Raw genomic sequence first — 22,327 nt, forward strand, 5'->3', positions numbered from 1 at the left:
CTCCTGGTTCCTGGCATTCCAGCCACAGATGGCTTCTCTCTCAAGCTCCTTCCTGCCTCGGGGCCTTCGCTCGGGGCATCTCTGCTGTCTGAACAGCCCTCCTCCCCTCCCATGATGACTGTACCTGGCTAACCCTTGCTCAGTCCCTCAAATCTCTGCAGAAGGAGCTCTCACTGGGTGGCCTGACCGGATGGATCTCCGAGTCCAGCACTAGCTCCTCCTGTTACACATTCCAGTGTGCTTTTTCTTTCAGAGCTTCTACTATGGTTGGAGTTGAACGCTAAGGTGCAGTTATTGGTGTAATGTCTGCCTCACTGCATAGACCGCAAACCCACAAGGGCCAGGCCTGCTGGGTTGCTCACTACCGTGAACTCTGGGCCTGAGAACTCACTGGCTTATAGTAAGTGCTAAATAAATGAGTGAGCGACCTCAGACCTTATTTCCAAAGCAAGTCTACTCTGGGAGGGGAAGCTGCACGTGCCAAAGGCCTCAACACCCTGCATGAGCACCAGGCCAGTGGGGGCTCCCTCGGTGAACCACCCCACGCCATCCCTTCAGGCCTCAACCATGAACACGCACGCCCAGCTTTGTCTCCGACTGTTCTGCCCTGACACCAGACTCACCCCTAAGCCCTGTGCAGTGCCCACCATGCCAATTCCAGGAGGGCCGCATTGTCTTTCTCCTCCTATTCGTGGGCGACATCACTAGAAAGTCCTGAATCCCCAGAGATGTCATCACAAAGATTTTCTGCAGTTCAGGAGCCCTTCCTTTAGCTCTGGTTTCCTGAATCCCTCCCCACAGGGTCTTTTCTACTCATTCTAAATCCTACATCCCAAGTTGGAATGGGAAAAGCACTTGTTCTGGGGACAGAAAGCTCTGTGTTGAAAACTGGGCTGTCCTTATTCAGAAAATGCACCCAAGGTTGAGCCTTTGTCTCATCATTAAACAAAGGACAGTAATTTACACCCCCCCCCCACCTCACAGAAGTACCAGAGGACCCCGTAAACTAGTCAGTGTTGCCCCCAGCCACCAAACATCGCACACATCACACACCTCTCTAAGCTCAGCTAAACCCATTGCCAGAACAATTATAGAGAATGCCAAGACAATGCCAAAGCAGGTGCTGGGGCAGAGGAGGGGCTGGGGGAGCTGAAGTTTGAGTAAGAAAGACAAAAAGTGTACGACTATTCTCTCAAGACGCTGGACACAGAAAGGAGAGAAGTCTGGAAGCACCTGTCAGTTACCAAACCCCAAGTGGATGCTGATCTTGAGAACATGTCTGCATAGACACTACACTGTCTAAACTTTCCCTGCGAGGAACCCACCCTACCTCCATCCCCCCTCCAGCCCAAGGGTACGTCTATGAAAGACACTGCCTACTCCAGACACACACAGCCACAGATGTCAGCTGCCACCCCCTACAGCCCTCCACACTCATTCTCTCGCGATGTCCTCACCTAGACTTGACCCACCAGCCATGCTCTTCTTCCATGTCACTCCTCCACTGAAGCTGTACGGGTCATTCTCTCTTGCTTTCGCGGGCTTCAGCTATTTTGCTTCCTCTGTCCTTTCCATGAGACCACATCATGTGACTTGGACACCTAGCTCAAACTGTAAGTTACTTCACTAAACCTACCCAGTCCCCCAGACACCCTCTGGCAACACTGGCCCCATTCAAACTATACCTCCAGCCCTTGAGGATAGGCTCTGACGCGGTCCAGGTTTGCACTGGTCCCTTCCTAGTGTCTGGAGTAAGCAGGTGTTTATCTCGTGTTTGTTGATGGGGTGAAATCATGACTTGACAGCTCAGGGAGCTGGGTTTAGACATGCTACCTGTGAACTCTTGGACAGACAACCAGTAGCTCTGTCCATCTCCCAGTTCAGAGAAGGGGTCAGGATTAATGGCATACATTGGGCAGGCACGGCCATCAGAGTGATACCTGAAGCCTGGGAGTTCAGAAAGACGCACCGAGACAAGAACAAGGGGAAGGTGGAACGTTTCAGGACAGAAAAAGGCAGTGCAGCTAAGCCAAGATCAGGATTCAAGGACAAATCACAGGAAGGAAAAGAAATCCAAAGAAGTACAGTCCCAGAAAATTCCAAAAGAAGAGAGAGGAGGTTGTGAGAAATACTTCCAGTGGCATTAATGCTGCAGAAAGACAGAAGAGGGTCAGGTGTGCAGGTGGCCGTTGTGCATGGTGATCCGTAAGCTCCTGGTGACCTCCCAGCAAGCCAGGTGCTGGGGCAGAGGCAGGGCTGGCGGAGCTGAGGTTTGAGTAAGAATGACAGAAAGTGTAAGACTATTCTCTCAAGATGCTGGACAGAGAAAGGAGAGAAGTCTGGAAGCAGCTCAGCTGTGATGATAAAACAACAGAGGAAAAGGAGGCTTGGCAGGTGGAGTGCCGCGCTGACTTACAAACATCATCACGGCTCCCGCCAAGCGCAGGACAGAGGCAGCGAGGACATGGGTGCTAAGAGTTCCGTGGCTTCCCCACCTGCTTGATCTTGGCAAAGTCATTTCCTCCTCCCTCCGCTACGTCACTAGACTGTTCTCACCGTCCGAGCTAACAAGGGAAAAGGAATTTCACAAGAGTTTATCACTCTTTATGAACTAAGACCCTGTTACTGCAAGAGATGACTTGTTATCTTAAGAGACGTTTGTCACTTTTCACTTTCTGTCATCAGAGAGAAGCTGGAACTCCCTCCCATGTAATGTTGACACTTAATCTATTTTCAGCAAAGACGGGTAAGACAATGGCAGAGAGAGCAAAAGGCAGGGCAAGGTCAGGGTATGCAGAGTCAGGCAGTGATGGTGCTCCTTCCAAGTCCTTTCTGCAGATCTTGCCGTTTTCCTAAACTGAGGGACACTGGCCAAGGGCTGCCTCCCCCAGTGGGTGGAGAACTGCCAGGAACCCCCACTGGAACTGAGAACATGCCACCTGTCAACCGGGTCTGCCTCAGTCGGTGCCTGGCTGGTAAAAGACTTGAACAGAATCACCACCAACCTCATGACTGTCTTGAAAAAGGAAAATAAAACTGTGTGCTGAGATAAAGTTTATTTATAGCTCCTTGGTTTTCTTGTGTGGGGTTTCCCCCCACCCAAGGAAATGCTGCAAGTTCATGGTGATTTTCCACACTCCAAACATGTCTGGGGGACTTTCCAGGTGGAAGGGGGCGGCTGCTTCTAGTATTACCACAGCCAGAGTCAGTGCAGTTATCTCCCCAAAACACTTGCAAGTAGAATACAGTATCACACAGGAGGTGTATTTGCCAGAGGAGATATATTTGCAGATTACAGGTGGCGTATTAGAGTCATAGATACTACCAAAACAATACAGGGAGAAATTAGCAGACATCTTCAATTAAAGCAGTTCACTATGCCTTCCTCCACAAAGCGGAATTTATTATACCATTCAATGGAAAGAAATGGTAAACAGTAATTTACACTGGTGGGTAACACAGAGTCATCTGTATTTATCTTTAGGATGCTTTTTTTTTTTTTCATCTTCCCAATTGTGTTTGGTTTAGAGAAACATTAAAATTAATTTTTACTCCAGGAGCATAGCTGGACAGACAATCCAGATGCTTCTTCTATTAAAAGAAACTAACAAATTGCCAGAGGAAACCCAAATGCAGGATGCTGGCTGTATTTATACAGAACAGACCTGGGTTCAGTCCCTGGGTTGGGCAGATCTCCTGGAGAAGGGAAAAGCTACCCACTCCAGTATTCTGGCCTGGAGATTTCCATGAACTATGTAGTCCATGGGGTCGCAAACAGTTGGACATGACTGAGCAACTTTCACTTCACAAACTGTCCTCATTGATAGTATTCATATGCTCAGAGGAAGAAAAACAGTATCAGTAAGAAAACACAGGACCACTAAGACATATTAGAGTGGCAAGACAAGGGTCAGAAGAAGAATGTGGGTTTGTAGGTGCAAAGTTCATCACAATTAACAAAAGTCAATCTGCTCTACTGAAATCAAGCAAAATCACTAGAATGATTTCAGAGAAAACCAACCATTCCTTCCAAAGAAGTGAGATAATGCCATAACAAACTAAATACAGGAGATATTCACTAGCGCCTCTATAACCCTCACAAACACACCAGTGACCCAATAGTGAAATCTGATATGTACGTTATGGAGAAAGAGAAAAAAAAAAAATGGAGCAAAGGAGTCTTCCCAGTGTTGATACAATGGCCTTTGTGAATTCAAGGGGCATTTACTGAGCACCTACTATATGCCAGGCTCTCTTCCCTAGTCTTTGGATGCCACAGGAAACAAAACAGACAAAAATCTCTGCCCCTGTGGAGCTTACAACATAATGAAGGATTTAAGACATGTGACTTTGAGCAAGACATGTACTTAGATGAGTAAAGATGTGTTATGGAGAAACCAGGAAGAGGACAGCCAATAAAAACTGAATACACACACACACACATAATAATAATATATGAAACTGACTGATGACAGCGAAAGTGAATATATAAGCAGAATACATTCTCACAATCTGCAATTATTTTTGCTAAAATCAAAACCCGGCAATTACTTTCCTCTGATGTGGCCTTATATTAGAGGATTCTATGTCTGAGCCAAAAAAAAAAAAAAAGTCTTAAATGATGACCATCATTACATGAAGGTCTGGGATGGAACCACAACATGCAGCGAAAAAATCCAGACCAACAGACTAGTCTGTACTGGGGAAAAACAGATGGAAATTTACTGATAACTCTCTTCTTTACCTGGAAATATACTCCAGGAACGAGGAAGATGTAGTACTGATGACAGAAAAGGAGTTACTGCAAATATGGAAACTGGGTTACTAAAGTAGACTCAGGAATTTCTCTCAATAGACGGGGCAGCTGCACATATTTTGGCCAACAATTCGCTGATACATGATTCTGCCATTTTCCAGTTAACTCAAAGGTGTAAACAGCGTCTAACTGTGTTACCAGGCGACTTCGCCTCTAACAGGAGACTAATAGAAATACTCCTGGCAAACGGACTCCTCTCTTTTAAAGCTGCATATTAAACGAAGGTACAAAAACAAAATAAAAATATATGTAGACACAATGCGAATACCGGAGGGAGAAAGACTTGCAGCGGGAACGCTCCAGGTCACCACTTCTGTCCACCCGGGGGAGAAAAAAAAAATCTAAGAACACACGTTCGCCCCTCCACCCCTCCCACCCGTTTTCCCAGGCTGTCCATCAAAAAGGGGAAAGGCGCCCCGGCGGTTCCTCTTAGGCCCATTCAGGGGAGAGTCCGGGGGGGAAAGCCCCTTCGCTTTGGATAGGGGTGAGGTGGAGGGCTGGCAAGTACATCTGAGCCTAACGAAGACTCACAGGTTCGACGCCCAGGAAACGCCAGCCAGACAGCAAAACGCAGTCTAAAACGACAGTGTGGAGGGATGGGGAGCAGAGTAACCACAGCGAGTCCAAATCAATCACTGGGACGGGACAGACAGCCTGCCCGGCACTGGAGACCCACCAAGCCTTCTCCACTGTTCGCAAGGTGCTGCCGGAGCCGCCGAACCCGGGGCCTCCGCGTTCTCGGAACTCAACAGCCGGCCGGCGGGGCCAGGAGGGGTGCGGGGTGTGGGGGGCGCAGTTCCCGGGAACTCCGCCCGCCCTCTCCCGTCAACCCCGCCCATCGGTCCGCCCCATCCCACCCGGCTACTCACCGGATTCGCTTCCCACATAGCGGTGGCGAAATCGAGCGGAGAGAGCCTAGGGGAAGGGGCCGGCCGCAGGGTCGGGGCACTGGATTTTTCCGAGGGTCCCCGGGAGCCAAGGGACGGAGAGGCAACCTTCTCGTAGGCCTCCTTCTCCCCTGTCACAGGCCGGCGTCTTTGGACCCCAAACCTCCCGACTTCCGGCTGCAGCCGGCCAACCAACGCCGGCCCCGCCCCGTCCCCGGAAGCCCGCCCCGCCCCTGACGCTCCCTTCCGGTTTCGGCGCGGGGTGGGCGGAGCCTGCCAGGGTCTGAGTGGTCCTGGGCTTTTTAAAGGGTTTTCAGTCCAAGCACACGCCCAGGCCTGCAGTTGAAGTGTAATGTCCACTCTGAGAGAACCTCGCTGGCTGTTCTTCCTCTTATATTTATTGATCACCGCGTAGTGACCAAGAGGTAGACAGGCCTGAGAATTAATAGCCCGCAGGACAAGCTTTCCGGAGAAGGCACTGGCACCCCACTCCAGTACTCTTGCCTGGAAAATCCCATGGATGGAGGAGCCTGGAAGGCTGCAGTCCGTGGGGTCGCTGAGCGTCGGACACGACTGAGCGACTTCACTTTCACTTTTCACTTTCATGCATTGGAGAAGGAAATGGCAACCCACTCCAGTGTTCTTGCCTGGAGAATCCCAGGGACGGGGGAGCCTGGTGGGCTGCCGTCTCTGGGGTCACACAGAGTCGGACACGACTGAAGCGACTTAGCAGCAGCAGCAGCAGGACAAGCTTTCATGCTCAGACTCGGTTTCCTCACTCTCAGAACTGAGGTGATAATAGTATCTAAGGGTGTAGTGAGGTCGTTAAAGGCACCTAGCGCGGTATTTGGCAAACAGTAAGTCACCCTGCTTATTTAACTTACATGCAGAGTACATCATGAGAAACGCTGGATTGGAAGAAACACAAACTGAAATCAAGATTGCCGGGAGAAATATCAATAACCTCAGATATGCAGATGACACCACCCTTATGGCAGAAAGTGAAGAGGAACTAAAAAGCCTCTTGATGAAAGTGAAAGAGGAGAGTGAAAAAGTTGGCTTAAGACTCAACATTCAGAAAACTAAGATCATGGCATCCGGTCCCATCACTTCATGGGAAATAGATGGGGAAACAGTGGAAACAGTGTCAGAATAAATTTTGGGGGGCTCCAAAATCACTGCAGATGGTGATTGCAGCCATGAAATTAAAAGACACTTACTCCTTGGAAGGAAAGTTATGACCAACCTAGATGGCATATTCAAAAGCAGAGACATTACTTTGCCAACAAAGGTCCGTCTAGTCAAGGCAATGGTTTTTCCTGTGGTCATGTATGGATGTGAGAGTTGGACTGTGAAGAAGGCTGAGCGCCGACGAATTGATGCTTTTGAACTGTGGTGTTGGAGAAGACTCTTGAGAGTCCCTTGGACTGAAAGAAGATCCAACCAGTCCATTCTGAAGGAGATCAGCCCTGGGATTTCTTTGGAGGGAATGATGCTGAAGCTGAAACTCCAGTACTTTGGCCACCTCATGTGAAGAGCTAACTCATTGGAAAAGACTCTGATGCTGGGAGGGATTGGGGGCAGGAGGAGAAGGGGACGACAGAGGATGAGATGGCTGGATGGCATCACTGACTCAATGGACATGAGTATGAGTGAACTCTGGGAGTTGGTGATGGACAGGGAGGCCTGGCGTGCTGCAGTTCATGGGGTTGCAAAGAGTCGGACACGACTGAGCGACTGAACTGAGCTGAACTGAACTGAAGTGCTCAGTTAATGACGGTTATTTGCCAGGCACTGTGCTAGGCTCCAGAATGAATAAGACTGACCCGTGTGCAGCCCTCATAGAGCTTGGGGTCCAGAGAAACAATAAGGTGTAATTTAGATAAGTAAGAACATGCAGGATGGTTTGTAGGTAGTATGGCATGTACAGGATTCTTTGAAAAAATGATTACCTAGGACAGGGTGTTTGCCTACCCCCTGTGTCGAACCCCCCTACCCTACACCCACCAAGAAATTTAAGCTAAGACTTAAATAGGATGCCCTCCTATTGAAGTTACCTAGGTAAAATGAGCTACAAGAGGGGAAGGATTTTCTAGGCAAAGAAGTACTATCTGCCCGTAGGAAACAAAAAGGAAACAATTTAAGGTCCTTCTGAGGGACTTCCTTGGCAGTCAAGTGGTTAAGGGTTCACCTTCCAATGCTTAGCCTTTGTCAGGGAGCTAAGATCTTACAAACCCCTCCTCCAAAAAACTAAAGTGTAAACAGCGGAAGCACTATTGTAACAATTCAGCAAAGACTTTAAAAATGGTCCACGTCAAAAAAAAAAAAAAAAAAAACTTAAAAAAATATACTTCTGAGCTTTTATATAACTCCACAGATTGAGCTTTTATATAACTCCACAGATTACAATTTTTACTTGTCCAAGAATACCTACAGATTTAGAATCTGATTTTTTTCACTTACTATGAAATATAGGATATACAGATATCCTTCAATCCAATATGTATAGTAAATCTATTACAAAGTGGTGAGGAAAGAATGGATTATTTAGTAAGTAATACTGGGGCAACTGGTTAGCCATTTGACAAAAAATAAAGTGAGGAAAAAAAAAGGTTAAGTAAAGATCCCTGCCCCATAGTTTGGCAATATGAAATTTCCATAATCTTTTATTGAACAATTCCATTTCTAGGAGCTAATTTCAAGGAGGTAAATGAATAAATGTTCAGAAATGGTCTGTACAAGAATGTTTATTGCTACATTTTTTGGAATAGTAAAAACTTGAAATGACTTAAATATCAATCACAATGGATATTTCAAATGTAAATGTGTGTAACGTACATACAAGCTATGGAATGCTGTATGTATTTATCTTGTGTACTACCCCACTGAAAATGTCTTATAGTTTTAATAGCTTATCAACTGATGTCTCTGAAATTTCTATTTTAACGATCATATCACCTACCAATAATGCAGTTTTCACTCTTGCTCTTGCATTGGCCAAAATATCAACACAAGACAAGAAAAAGGGCACTCAGTCTTTAACTCAGGATGACAAACATTTGCTCCTAGTTGGTGCTGCTGCTGCTGCTGCTAAGTCACTTCAGTCGTGTCTGACTCTGTGTGACCCCATAGACGGCAGCCCACTAGGCTCCTCTGTCCCTGGGATTCTCCAGGCAAGAATATTGGAGTGGGCTGCCATTTCCTTCTCCAATGCATGAAAGTGAAAAGTGAGAGTGAAGCCGCTCAGTCGTGTCTGACTCTTAGCGACCCCATGGACTGCAGCCTACCAGGCTCCCTCGTCCTTGGGATTCTCCAGGCAAGAACACTGGAGTGGGTTGCCATTTCCTTCTCCAATGCATGAAAGTGAAAGTGAAAGTGAAAGTGAAGCCGCTCAGTTCTGTCTGACTCTTAGCGACCCCATAGACAGCAGCCCACCAGGCTCCCCCGTCCCCGGGATTCTCCAGACAAGAACGCTGGAGTGGGTTGCCATTTCCTAGAACACTATAATCTTTAAGGACTTCCCCAATGGCTTAGGGGTAAAGAATCTCCCTGCTAATGCAGAAGACACAAAAAATGTGGGTTTGATCCCTGGGTGGGAAAGATCCCCTGGGAAGAAAATGTCAACCCATTCCAGTAGTCTTGCCTGAAAAATCCCACGGACAGAGAGGCGGACCGGCTATAGTCCAGAGAGTCATAAAGAGTCGGACATGACTGAGCACACACACATCATTTTTCTGTTCCTTATTTACTATAAGCATTTAATTGGGAAAGATATTAAATTTATCAACTGTCTATTGAGCTCTATCACTGTGCTCCTTTTTTATTCTGACTCATGAATATAATGAACTACACTAGGAGAAATGGAATATGTCCTGCCACATCAGTTAACAAAGGGTGTCGCTGTCACAATCGTCATCGTGGAAGGTGAGCTGATGAGCCCTGAGGGAACTCAGGATGTGAAAATACAGGATACTGGCCCCAGAAAGCTGAGGGACAGATCAAAGGAATGATTTCAGTGCGTCCAGACTCTTGCATCTTCCCATACAAAGAAAAGTGCTAAATTCCTTAACTTGCCATATCTGGTTTCTTTCATTAACAGTAATCTTTTGGTGTTCCCAAATGACTACCTGCCCTTTGTTGCAAAACTCCTATATATCCCTATTCCTCCTCTTGCCTCCTTGAGGCAGTTTCTCAGAGCCATCCAAAAAGAATGTCTCCTGGGCTGCAGTCCTCATTTTGCCCCAGACAAAACTTAATTCACAATTCCCACAGTTTTCAAAATTTTTTCAGCACAGGTATGAATGTGCTTAGTCACTCAGTCCTGTCTGACTCTTTGTGATCCCATGGGCTGTAGCCCCCAGGCTTCTCTGTCCTGGGACTTTTCCTGGCAAGAATACTGGAGAAGGTTGCCATTTCCTTCTCCAGGGGCTCTTCTCAACCCAGGGATCAAATCTGGATCTCCTGCATTGTAGGCACAGATTCTTTGCCGTCTGAGCTACCAGGGAAGTCGTAACACAAGAATCAACAGATTTTCTAATGTTCAGCCCATCCTTACCTTCTTGAAATAAACTTTGCTCAGTCATATATTCATTATTCTTTGAATAAACTGCTGGGTTCAATTTTTTCATCTTCTATTTAGGAATAAAATTTATCTATAATTATGAAATTGTTACTGGTGGTTTATGGTGATTGTCTTTAACAAGTTTTGCAAAGTGAAGAGTAGTAAATAATTTAGGAACTAGCACTTCTTTGAAGATAGAATGGATTTTCACAATGAAAGTTTAACTGGAAAGGTTAGGGCCTTTTGTGGGATTTCATTTCTATGAAACCTTGGGGTTGCCTGGCCTGGCGGCTGGAGAGTCAGATGCATAGAGCTCAGGTTCAGTTCAGTTTAGTCACTCAGTCGTGTCCGACTCTTTGTGACCCCATGGACTGCAGCACGCCGGGCCTCCCTGTCCATCACCAACTCCTGGAGCTCGCTCAAACTTATGTCCATCGAGTCAGTGATGCCGTCCAACCTCAGATGGATATGTTTTTAAAATATACAGCTGTGTCCCAAATGTGAAGAGAACACATTTCATAAACTGGAAATAACAGTGCAAAGTTTCTCAATCATCTTTTTTCTTATTATTCTGGATTTATAACCACCATTAGAGAGCAAGCATGGGAAATGACCCAAGATCATTAGTCATAGGGTCTCAAACTGAGAGCTAAGAAGCTTTAGCACACAAAGTATTTTAAAAGTTTTGATAAGTGGCCACCGTTTTAAAACTTGGGAAATTTCACATTAAATAATAGGTCTCTGGAGCTCCCCTTACATAGCATCTTCCTGTGCCAACAACTGGCAATACCCACCACTTTGGACTAGCAACGGTCTCTCAGTTTTACCTGAGTCACCAAACCAGTATCTCTTATCCTCATTCAAATTACCTGCCCGAGCCCCTTGGGTATTTAGGCTCCTAATTAATAATAACACTCCTCTTATGTTTCTGAGGAAATGGAATGGATCTGGGACTTTCTAGAATGTTCTCACAGGAAACATCGTCATGCACTTTTCTGTAACTGTCTCCAGGGATGGTCCAGACATGTATTCAGCCTCTCATAGTCTTCCAAGAGCTTACTCTCTGTGACACAGTCTGGGGCTGGAACGGCTTCCCACTGCATCATTGTCTGGGGCTAAATGCCACAGCCGTAGAAACTATGCATCCTGACCATGGACAGTCACTAGCTTTCTCAGGAAAACGAGACAAAGAGATGTTTTCGTTTATCTTTCTTGTGTTCTGGGTGGAGATGTCTTGCTGCTGCTGCTGCTAAGTCTCTTCAGTCGTGTCTGACTCTGTGCGACCCCATAAACGGCAGCCCACCAGGCTCCCCTGTCCCTGGGATTCTCCAGGCAAGAACACTGGAGTGGATTGCCATTTCCTTCTCCAATGCATGAAAGTGAAAAGTCAAAGTGAAGTCATTCAGTCATGTCTGACCCTTAGCAACCCCATGGACTGCAGCCCAAGAGCTGTCTTAAACCACCCTAAACCCAGCCCAGGGATCCTGAGGGACAGAATCCTCCCTCCCACCTGGTTGAGTGGATTCAGCTCAGTTCAGTCTCTCAGTCATGTCCGACTCTGTGACTGCATGGACTGCAGCACACCAGGCTCCCCTGTCCATCACCAACTCCCTGAGCTTGCTCAAATTCATATCCATCCAGTCGGTGATGCCATCCAACCATCTCATCCTGTGCCATCCCCTTCTCTTCCTGCCTTCAATCTTTCCCAGCATCAGACTCTTGTTCCAATGAGTCAGCTCTTCAAATCAGGTGGTCAAAGTTGGAGCTTCAGCTTCAGCATCAGTCCTTCTAATGAATATTCAGGACTGATTTCCTTAGGATTGACTGGTTTGGTCTCCTTATCATCCAAGGGACTCTCAAGAACCTTTTCTGACACCACAGTTCAAAAGCATCCATTCTTCAGCACTTAGACTTTCTTTATGGTCCAATTTTCACATCCATACATGACTACTGGAAAAACCACAGCTTTGACTAGACAGACCTTTATTGGCAAAGTGATGTCTCTGCTTTTTAACATGCTGTCTAGGTTTGTCACAGCTTTTCTGGGTGAATGGATTAGATCTCAGAATGCCTAGAGAGCAGAGGAAAGGCCCAAGGGGCAAGGAGAGGTGGGAGTATGGAGGAGCACAGGCAATCCATCTTATCTCTAAAAAGAAAGAAAATAATCAGATGGAGAAAACATGCGGAGGAAGGAAAAGAGTGGCAAGGTCAATTCATGGTGGAAAAAAAAATCAATGTCCCCTAAGACAACAGAAAGAGAATAGAGAACCAAGTGACGGGTGAGATGAAGGATTTAGTCTTAGCTATTTTAATGGTATTTTTATAACTGATTCTTTATACATTTTTTGAAAATGTATTTATGTGGACTATTTTTAAAAAGTCTTTCTTGACTTTGTTACACTATCACTTCTGTTTTACATTTTGGGTTTTTTTGGCTGCAAGGCATGTGGGATCTTAGTTCCCCAACCAGGGATTGAACCTGCAACCACTGGAAGCAAAGTCTTAAGCACTGGGCCACCAGGGAAGTCCTTGATTTTATATTTAAGGGCCACGTGGACAGCTAAAAACAGGGGCCAGCATACTAGGAATGTATAATATATGGGAGACGGCGGGATCTGACAGAAAGGGTAAGCAGGAGACAGAGAGAGGCATAGAGAGAGGATGAGGGGCCACGAGAGGGTCCAGGAGTGAGGGGAGAAAGAGCTGTATTTGTGCCCATCGGCCCTGAATATAAAGACCCAGCCTCCATCTGAAAAAGAGCCAACAATGAGGCAGTCGCAGAATCAGCCCCGTTGTCGGAGTCTGACAGTTAACAACTCCAGCAGGAATTAAGAGGTGAAATAAACCGATGAAAAACGTTTGTCAAAACTGGGATAAGTATCCCTGGGAAGGATTTTTTTGATTTGTTTTTTTCCAAAAAATCAGAACGAATCCCATAAATCTTCCTAATTAGGAAACAGGACAAGGAATTAAATTCAACCGAAAAAAAAAAAAAAATGCAGCATGAAGTAATTCACTCACACTAAATGGAAAGGCTGTCTCGAAAATCCCACTGATGATTACCCTTGGCTGCTGGGGGAAATGATGCAGGCACAGCAATGGACATCAGCATGCAACTCACAGCCTCGGCCCAAAGCGGCAGCTGAGATGAGCGACCATCCTAATTAGAGGATGGAGAACTCTGAAAAAAGCCTCTGAGGCTGTGACATTCCTGGCCGAGGTTCTTCTTCCAGGAACGCCACTCCAGGGTTTGGGTCATCACTCTGTCAAAAAGGACTTAATGGGGGTGATTCAGAAAGAGACCACAGACATGACTCAGTGTGAGAAGCTTTGAGTTTAAAAGCAGAAAGCACGTCTATAAGAAATCCTTTTTAAAATTAGGAGGGAAGCAAGGACAAGCCTTGAGTGGCAGAAAGGACAGCTGGAGGGTGTCCTGCCTGCACTCAGCTCACGGCAGACACGGGGGACCTTGACACAGGAACTTTCACCAGTTCTTAAGAATTATGTTCAGGGAGGTCAGGAAACCACGGCGGATTATCTAATATGAGTTGCTCTTCAGTTCTTCATTCAACAAATATTTAGCAACCTCGCTCCATATTTCACGGAGAAGGCAATGGCACCCCACTCCAGTACTCTTGCCTGGAAAATCCCATGGATGGAGGAGCCTGGTGGGCTGCAGTCCACGGGGTTGCTAAAGTCGGACACGACTGAGCGACTTCACTTTCACTTTTCACTTTCATGCATTGGAGAAGGAAATGGCAACCCACTCCAGTGTTCTTGCCTGAGAATCCCAGGGATGGGGGAGCCTGGTGGGCTGCCGTCTATGGGGTCGCACAGAGTCAAACACGACTGAAGCCACTTAGCAGCAGCAGCAGCTCCATATTTCAGGCACAGGCTCTAGCCTCTTAGGATGTACCAGGGAACAAAACAGAGGGAAATTCCTACCTTTGTGAAATTTACACGCTGGGGAAGGTTGGGGGCCCGGCTTGAGGCTGGGAAGGGATGGTGAGAGGTGGCCACAGATCCTATAATATAAAAAGTAAACACATTGTGTGGTAGGCTGTAAAGTGACAACAGCTAAAGAAACACGGTTAAGAGTAAAGGATATTGAGAGCATTCAGGATGGTCCTCATTAGGAAAGTAACATTTGAGGAGGTCAGGGAGCAAGCTGAACGGTACCCCGGCAAAGAGGGTTCCATGTAGAAGGAACAGCCAGTCAGAATTCCTAAGAAGTGTGTGTGTGTGTGTGTGTGTGTGTGTGTAGAAGGGGTGCAGATGGAACAGGCCCTGGTGTAACAGCAAGAACGGGCCTGACACTGTTTAAAGCTGTTTACAATATGCAACTGACAAATAGAATTCACACAGCAACACAGTTCAGTAGGCGCTGCCTTTACCCCCTTTTATGTGAAAGGAAAGTAAGGCACAGAGATATCACCTGACCTGCCCAAGAACAAGGACCCAAGCCACGGTGCCTGACTTCAGGATGGCGCTCCTGACCATTGCTCTGTGTGGTTCCAGTCCTCCACCAGTGCCCCTTGCTTGGCCATCCAGTCACAACTGGCATCCAAGTACTGCCCTAGGGTAAGTTTGTGTTCTTGTTTCTCTTTCTTTTAAAAAGCAGTGTTTCTCCCTGCTTTATCACCTACCACCCTCTCCCTGTCCCTTTGCTCCCTTTCCCATCAACTCAAGAACTCTTCTTTCCTGCAAGTTCATCACCGAGACCATTGTTTCTGCCCAGCAAATCAAGCGAATATGGATAGAGCTTCTGTTCAGTTTGGGGAGGAGCGGGTGGGGAGCAGTGAAGGGGTGCTTCTATGGATTAATAATGCCCTACAGATCACGCCTGCTCCTTGGAAGGAGAGCTGTGACAAACCTGTGCTGTGCTCTACTTAGCACCTCAGTCCTGTTTGACTCTTCATGACCCCCCCCACGGACTGCAGCCCACCAGGCACCTCTGTCCGTAGAAATTCTCTAGGCAAGAATATTGGAGTGGGTTGCCATGCCCTCTTCTAGGGGATCTTCCCAACCCAGAGATCGAACCCAGGTCTCCCTCATTGCAGGCAGATTCTTTACCAACTGAGCCATGAGGGAAGCCCAAGAATACTGGAGTGGGTAGCCTATCCCTTCTCCAGGATGACAAACCTAGACAGCCTATTAAAAAACAGAGACATCACTTGCTGACAAAGGTCCGTCTAGTCAAAGCTATGGTTTTTCCCACAGTAATGTAGGGAAGTGAGAGCTGGACCTTAAAGAAGGCTGAGCACTGAAGAACTGATGCTTTTGAACTGTGGTGCTGGACAAGACTCTTGAGAGTCCCTTGGACAACAAGGAGATGAAACCAGTCAATCCTAAAGGAAATCAACCCTGAATATTCATTGGAAGGACCGATGCTGAAGCTGAAGCTTCACTATTTTGGCCACCTGATGGGAAGAGCTGACTCAATGGAAAAGACCCTGATGCTGGGAAAGACTGAGGGCAGGAGGAGAAGGGGGCAACAGAGGATGGGATGGTTGGATGGCATCACCGACTCAATGGACATAAATGTGAGCAAACTCTAGGAGATAGATAGTGAAGGAAGGGGAGCCTGGGGTGCTGCAGTCCATGGGGACGCAAAAAGTTGGACACGACTTAGTGACTAAACAACAGTTACAGATCAGGAGGGGCAGGATGGAGCATAAATGGAATTTAAAAATAAAAACCACACGTTGCTTTTCCTTCTACTCTAACAGGTGCTGTGTAGGGATGTGTCTTTGCAGCTGTTCACTCAAGACAAAGCACCTTTATCCCCAAAGCCATTCAATTATGCAATTTAAATGAAGGGGTTATATGGTATGTGAATTACATCTCAATAAGGCTGTTAAAACAATTAATTTTTTCAAAAGATAGAATCTTGGCTTTCCCCTCCCTGGTTTATCCTCCTTCTGACCTCTATCCTCAGGAACCCAGAACCACACTCAGGAAGATGTTCAGGGTTCCTCAATCCCAAGCACAAAAGTCACAACTTTGTTTTGACTCTGAGGCTTGCAACATGATGCCAAGGAAGAAAAACAAGTCTTTCTCATTGTACTTTCAGCACCAAGTTTCCTCATGAGAAAAAAAAAAAAAGATATTCTAACATTTTCATGCTAAAACAAACACATACAAATTATAGAGTAGAAGGCAATATTTGTATCCATGAGGGTTTGGGAAGTTTCTTGCTGGTGGCTCGCTGCTGTCAGTTGGGGGTGGAGAGGCACCCTGCCTCCCTTCCACTATTGAAGCTGCCATGTTAATGTCCAGAACAGTCAGGAGATGCAGAGGCTGATCCCAGTTCTGGTTCCAATGAGCTGAGTGACGGACTTGAAGCAAGTCACATCCCTCTTGAGCTGGGAAGAGATGAGTGGACCCGGTAATCTTCAAGGTGGCTGCCAGCTCTCACAGTCCATGATTTGATGCCCCAGGGAGATAAATCAGATACTGAGCTCAGGTATGTCAGCCAAGAGATATAGGAAGCAAAAGATACATCCCGTGCCTTTGAGGAACTTTTCATTTACCAGAGGAGACTAAAAGGAGAGCCACGTGTAAGATGTGATAAGAGACATAAAGTAAAGAGACAAACCATCCAAAGAATGCGAGGGACAGGGAGTAGCTGAGAGTCAGGAGTGATCAGTTTTCTGGTCCAGATCACCTTGCCTTCACTCACCTGTGCGTCTAAAATCAACAAGGAAGCTCTCACCCTTCCAGTTCTCAGGTGCCCGGGCCGGGTCCCTGGTTGCTGTTTAATCGCTAAGTCGTGTCCAACTCTGCGACCCCGTGGACTGCAGCACACCAGGCTCCCCTGTCCTTTACTGTCTCCGGGAGTTTGTCCAAACTCACGTCCATTGTGTCGACGATGCCATTCAAAACCATCTCATCCTCTGTCGCCCCCTTCTCCTCCTGCCTTCCACCTTTTCCAGCATCAAGATACTTTCCAATGAGTCAGCTCTTTGCATCAAGTGGCCAAAGTATTGCAGCTTCAGCTTTAGCATTAGTCTTTCCAACGAATATTTAGGGTTGATTTCCTTTTGGATTGACTGGTTTGATTTTGCAATCCAAGGGACTCTTTCTTTGATAGAATATCCTTAACATTATCTTCAATCCTGAATAATCCTGAAACTAGAACAAGAAATGCACATGATAGCCTTCTCTTGAAAGCACAGTGGATTAAATATGAAATGACTTAAGACAAGTCTCATCACTGGCACAGAGCTGAGCAAGATCTGCCCAGCAACCACTTCTCAAAAGTCAAAATCCTGAAAAGAATTAAGTTCTTACCCCACTTTGTAGGGTATTTGTGTATTTTTCCATCTGGACCGATCCCCCTTGCTGAGGCTCTGTGAACCTCTGCAAGTCTCAGGTCACAAGTCTTTGCATCAAGTCTTAATCTGTCCTGATTTCTTAAAAAAAAAAAAAAAAAGAGTGAAATGCAAAGGAAACAGACAGGAAAAAAATCACTATGATCTCTCTTTTTCAATTTGTTTGTTTTCCTTTTTCCTGGGCGCTCTGGTCTTCAGGATTAATGCTCACTCTGGGGACTAGGCTTATGTAGTCATGGCAAAGTGGTTAAGGAAATGAACTAGAAATCCACTGGGGTCTCCCTGAGCAGGTTCAAATCCTGTTGACTATGCATTCCTTTTAGGGTTTCCCGGTGGCTCAGACAGTAAAGAATCTGGCTGGGGACTAGACTAAAAATTGGTATCTCTGGCTAGGATCTTGGGGAAGGCCCACCTAGATAATACAGGGATATTAAATATTGACCCCTAGAAGTTTCTTCCACCCCAAATATTCTGAGGTCCAGAAAGGAATGATGATCCCACATAGATCTTTCCAAACTGGGATTTTTACTCCTGGGCTGGGAAAAATGTACTCAGAGCCCCACTAGGTGGCGCTGGCAGACAGGCAAGAAATGGCTCTGATTTTAAAATGTGAGCACAAACTTCCTATAAGCCAGAGAATTCCTTTGTTTCTGGATGACCAAGATCAGCTTTTGTCAAGCACATGTCAGAATAGCTTTCTGGAGTAACAATAATCTAACTGTACAGTTTACCCTAAATCAACCAAATAGTCAAGACTGAACGAAAGCAGAAGGAAATACGCGTAGGGGTAAAAGTATGCTATAAATACTTTAAATTTAAGAACTATAAATCTCTCAAACTATGTAGTGTCCAAAACAAAGATGAGTGGTGAGGAGACTTAAAGATGATCAAAGGTGATAAATTTTAGATTCTTATTCTGATGTGGACATGTCTTTACCAATGAGATGATGCTGATACGAATTTAGTCGCTCAGTCGTGTCCGACTCTTTGTGAACCCATGGCCTGTAGCCTACCAGGCTCCTCTGTCCATGGGATTTTTCAGGCAAGAATACTGGAGTGGGTTGCCATTTCTTTCTCCAGGGAATCTTCCCGACCCAGGGATCAAACCCAGGTCTCTTGCATTGCAGGCGTATTCATTACCATCTGAGCCACAGGGAATTCAGGAATCCCCAGATTAAATTAGGAATTAGAGTAGGACCTCTCCTTCTTCCCAAGAAACCATATTGTTTTAACAAATCTAGGTCTGTGCAAGGATTTGTCTGGTGGGTCGTCTGATGAATGTTTCACTAGAGCTGGACAGGACTTAGCAACTCAACAAAAACAAGTAGGGTCGGATTTTGGATTTGGAGGGGCACAGGCACGGCCTCTGTCTCTCTCTTGGCTCCCACCATAACCTCTTCCACTTTAACAAGGGCTTGTCCAGTCTTTAAACTGTCATGGGAACAGCAAACTGACCTCTGTCTTCTATTTCCAGACAGTTCCAATAGTTAGAAAATTCGTTCTCAGATTAAGCCAAACCCTGGCCCTTTTTAACTCCCACACATGCATCCCCGTTCTGCCTTTTAGAGCAATGCAGAATGAACTAACCTTTTTTTTTTTTTTTAATGGCTTCTCCTTAAATATGGGATGGTTTAGGCCTTCTCAGCCTCCAACGGTATCAGTTGTTTTCAACCATATTTCCTATAACAGAGCTTCTGCATCTCTTAGTTACCTTTCTCTGCAGTGGGACCCTTCGCTGTCTTGATTTAAATACTGTGTATCAATAAATGCAGCCAAATTTGGTTAACTCTCTTCACTGTTTTTCCTTTGGAGCCTGGGGGCAACTAAAACCCCCCAGATCATTTCCGTGGGTGTGGTAGGTCCCATCAACCCAATCCTTGCATATGCCACTGATCTTTAGAATTAAAATGCGGATGTTGGGCTCTATAATACCGCGTGGATTTAAGCTCAAAGCTGCGGTCTGTCGAAATGACACACGATCCTTTCATCCCAACTCTGGTACCAGACATCCCTGGATTCAAAGTTTTGTTCCTGCCCTCCTGAGCTGTGTCATCTTAAGCACATGACTCATCTCAGATCATCAATTTCCTCATGTCAGAGGCAGATCACATTCCCATCTGCCTCCCAGGGGTGGTTCGATGGAAATGTGATCATTTTGTGGGAAAAGTATATGCAACACAATTCACAGAACACAGCGAGGGTCCTTCATATTAGCTATTTCCCCTTGTCCATGTCATATGAAGATCAGATAAACATCTCCTTTAAGACAGACAAAAATACTGAATATTACTCTCAGGGAGGAATAAAGAGAGACCTCTGTGGCTCAGCACCATAGCGTCCCTTCAAGCTGATGTACACACTAATCAGCAGTCTTTAGGTACAATCCTTACCCCAGCCATGGCTGTTCCCACTGGCTGTGAGCCAGTTCACGTCTCACCCACAAAGATTATGATGGATCTTGTCAAGCGCCATGCTGAAAGCAAGCATGGTTTTGACGCCACTGCTTTCTACCAGTCTAACATCCCTATCAAAAAAGAAATAAATGAAGACGTGTTTTGTTTCCTGAGATTTCGGGTTGGCTCTGAGTGATCTCTCCTTTTCTAAAGACTTACAAAGAGTCTACTTAATACTCTGTTCAGTTGATGGGTTAAAGTGGTCAAATTGTGGGTTATTTCCCCCTTCGTTTCTATCATTATAATAATGTTTGTGGAGTAAATAGCTTTTTAAAATTCTGTTCTAGAATTCTGCCAGGGATAATTGTCAAGCTGACTAGCTTATCGTTTTTATAATGTGCCCCTTCCCTCCCCCCTGGTTTTTTTTTTTTTGAGAATCGGGACAACTTTGTTCTTCTCTTGTCTCTTAACAGTTCTGCTATTCTCCATGCTTTTTCAAAGATTATTGACAAGGGTTCTGCGAGTTCTTTGAGCAACGTGGGATGTGATTTGTCTACGTCTGGAGATTTGAATTTATTAAGGGTGGGGGGGTGGTGAAAAAACACCACACTGGTTTCTAGCTTTGGCTTTTCCCTTTATCCACTGAGTGCGCGTGGGCAGGTTTTGGTTTTATTTCAGCTGAAATTTCCCCATCTGGGAAATCAGGCATTTGGATCAGATGAAGTTGAAGGCCCCTTCAAGGTCTGATGGTCTCTGTTTTATGTTTCAAGCAATCAAACATTTTCTAACGAGTTGCTCTCATTTGCCTCGTCTTTCAGTGTCCTCTCAATAAAATTTGCTCTACTCTTTTTAAAATTGAAGAATAGTTGATTTATTTTCTTAACGTTTTATCTTATATTGGAGCATAGCTGATTAACAATGTTATGTTAGCTTCAGATTTACAGCAAAGTGGTTCAGTTATACACATACATGTATCTGTTCTTTTTCAAATACTTTTCCCATTTCGGCTGTTACATGATATTGAGCCGTTTTCCCTGTGCTGTACAGTAGGTATTTGTTGGTTATCCATGTTAAATCTAGCAGCATGTACAAGTCCATCCCAAAGTCCCAATCTATCCCTCCCCACCACCCTTCCCCCCAGTAACCATACATTCATTCTCTAAGTCTGTGAGTCTAATTCACAATGTTGTGTTAGTTTCAGGTGTAAGATGTAGATAGATAGATGGAGAGGCAGGGTTCCCTGGTGACTCAGACAGTAAAGAATCTGCCTGCAATACTGGTTAGATCCCTGGGTCAGGAAGATCCCCTGGAGGAGGGCGTGGCAACCTACTCCAGTACTCTTGCCTGGAGAATCCCATGGACAGAGGAGCCTGTTGAGCCCCTCTGTCCGTGGGGTAGCAAAGAGTTAGACACAACTAAGCAACTAACACTCCACTCCATAGATAGATGACTTTTTCAGATTATTTTCCCTTTTAGGTTATTGCAAAATATTGAATATAGTTCCCTGTGCTATAAGTTCAGTTCAGTTCAGTCGCTCAGTCATGTCCGACTCTTTGTGACCCCATGGACTGTAGCACACCAGGCTTCTCTGTCCATCACCAAGTCTATAAGTTAGGTCCTTTTTTTCTTGTCATTGTGGTTTTGAGGATACAATGTGGTCTAGAATCCAAACACCTTAGTGTGGCACTTAGAACTGACATACCTGGCCCGATGTCTCATCCTGCCTGTGTCTCCTCCTCCTCCTCCCCTGGGTACCAGTTTTCTCTCCATTCAGATGGGCATGACCACTCAGTCACACGTGTGCACCCCCGCCACCCCCACACGACCTTTTCCTAAGATCTCTTCCCCAAGGTGGACTGGTATTTCCAGCCACCCCACTCAGATCCTACACTTCCTTTAAGACCCAGCTCAGTGCCCATTTCCTTCGGGAAGTGTTCCCTCCCCACTGTCAGCCCCAGACTGTCCTTCCTCTAAACTTCTGCTGTTTTCAGTACAGATCATCTGGCTCTTCGTCCTGACAATCCTTGTGACATCTGGGTGTGGGTATGTTGCTGAACTGTATAGTTATTGCTTAACCCTTGTTGAGCACTGCCCAGAGAACTCAATAAACCAATGTGGATGTTGCATGAATTCCAGGCCCTTATCAGTGTTCCCTAATCAGAACATTGAGGTAATTACCTACCATGTGGAAGCACCTTTTCACCTTAGGAGTCACGGAAAGGTGAGCTTGAGTAGTTAAACACTTGGTGTCTTCTTACATTTTACGACAAGAAAAGGACTCTAGTGCACAATTGATAACAAAGGCAGAACTGGTTCACTTTCCTCCCGAAGCCAGT

The 22,327-nt window shown here is 45.8% G+C and overlaps 1 protein-coding gene across 4 annotated transcripts in view; it reads right to left on the bottom strand.

Moving 5' to 3' along the window:
- The window catches only part of PARP11 (poly(ADP-ribose) polymerase family member 11), a 33,693-nt gene extending 27,794 nt beyond the window's left edge, over positions 1-5,899 (bottom strand). For 2 of the 4 annotated variants that reach the window (XM_027541058.1, XM_027541057.1), the window contains exon 1: positions 5,686-5,898. In XM_027541058.1, the coding sequence (XP_027396859.1) occupies positions 5,686-5,703 (18 nt within the window). In that variant the 5' untranslated portion in view covers positions 5,704-5,898. Of the gene's footprint in view, positions 1-5,685 lie in introns of all 4 variants that reach the window. The other 2 variants (XM_027541056.1, XM_027541059.1) reach the window with 2 other exon arrangements.
- Between the last annotated feature and the right edge of the window lie 16,428 nt (positions 5,900-22,327).

Source organism: Bos indicus x Bos taurus, chromosome 5 (assembly GCF_003369695.1).
Source record: "Bos indicus x Bos taurus breed Angus x Brahman F1 hybrid chromosome 5, Bos_hybrid_MaternalHap_v2.0, whole genome shotgun sequence".
Lineage (NCBI taxonomy): Eukaryota > Metazoa > Chordata > Mammalia > Artiodactyla > Bovidae > Bos > Bos indicus x Bos taurus.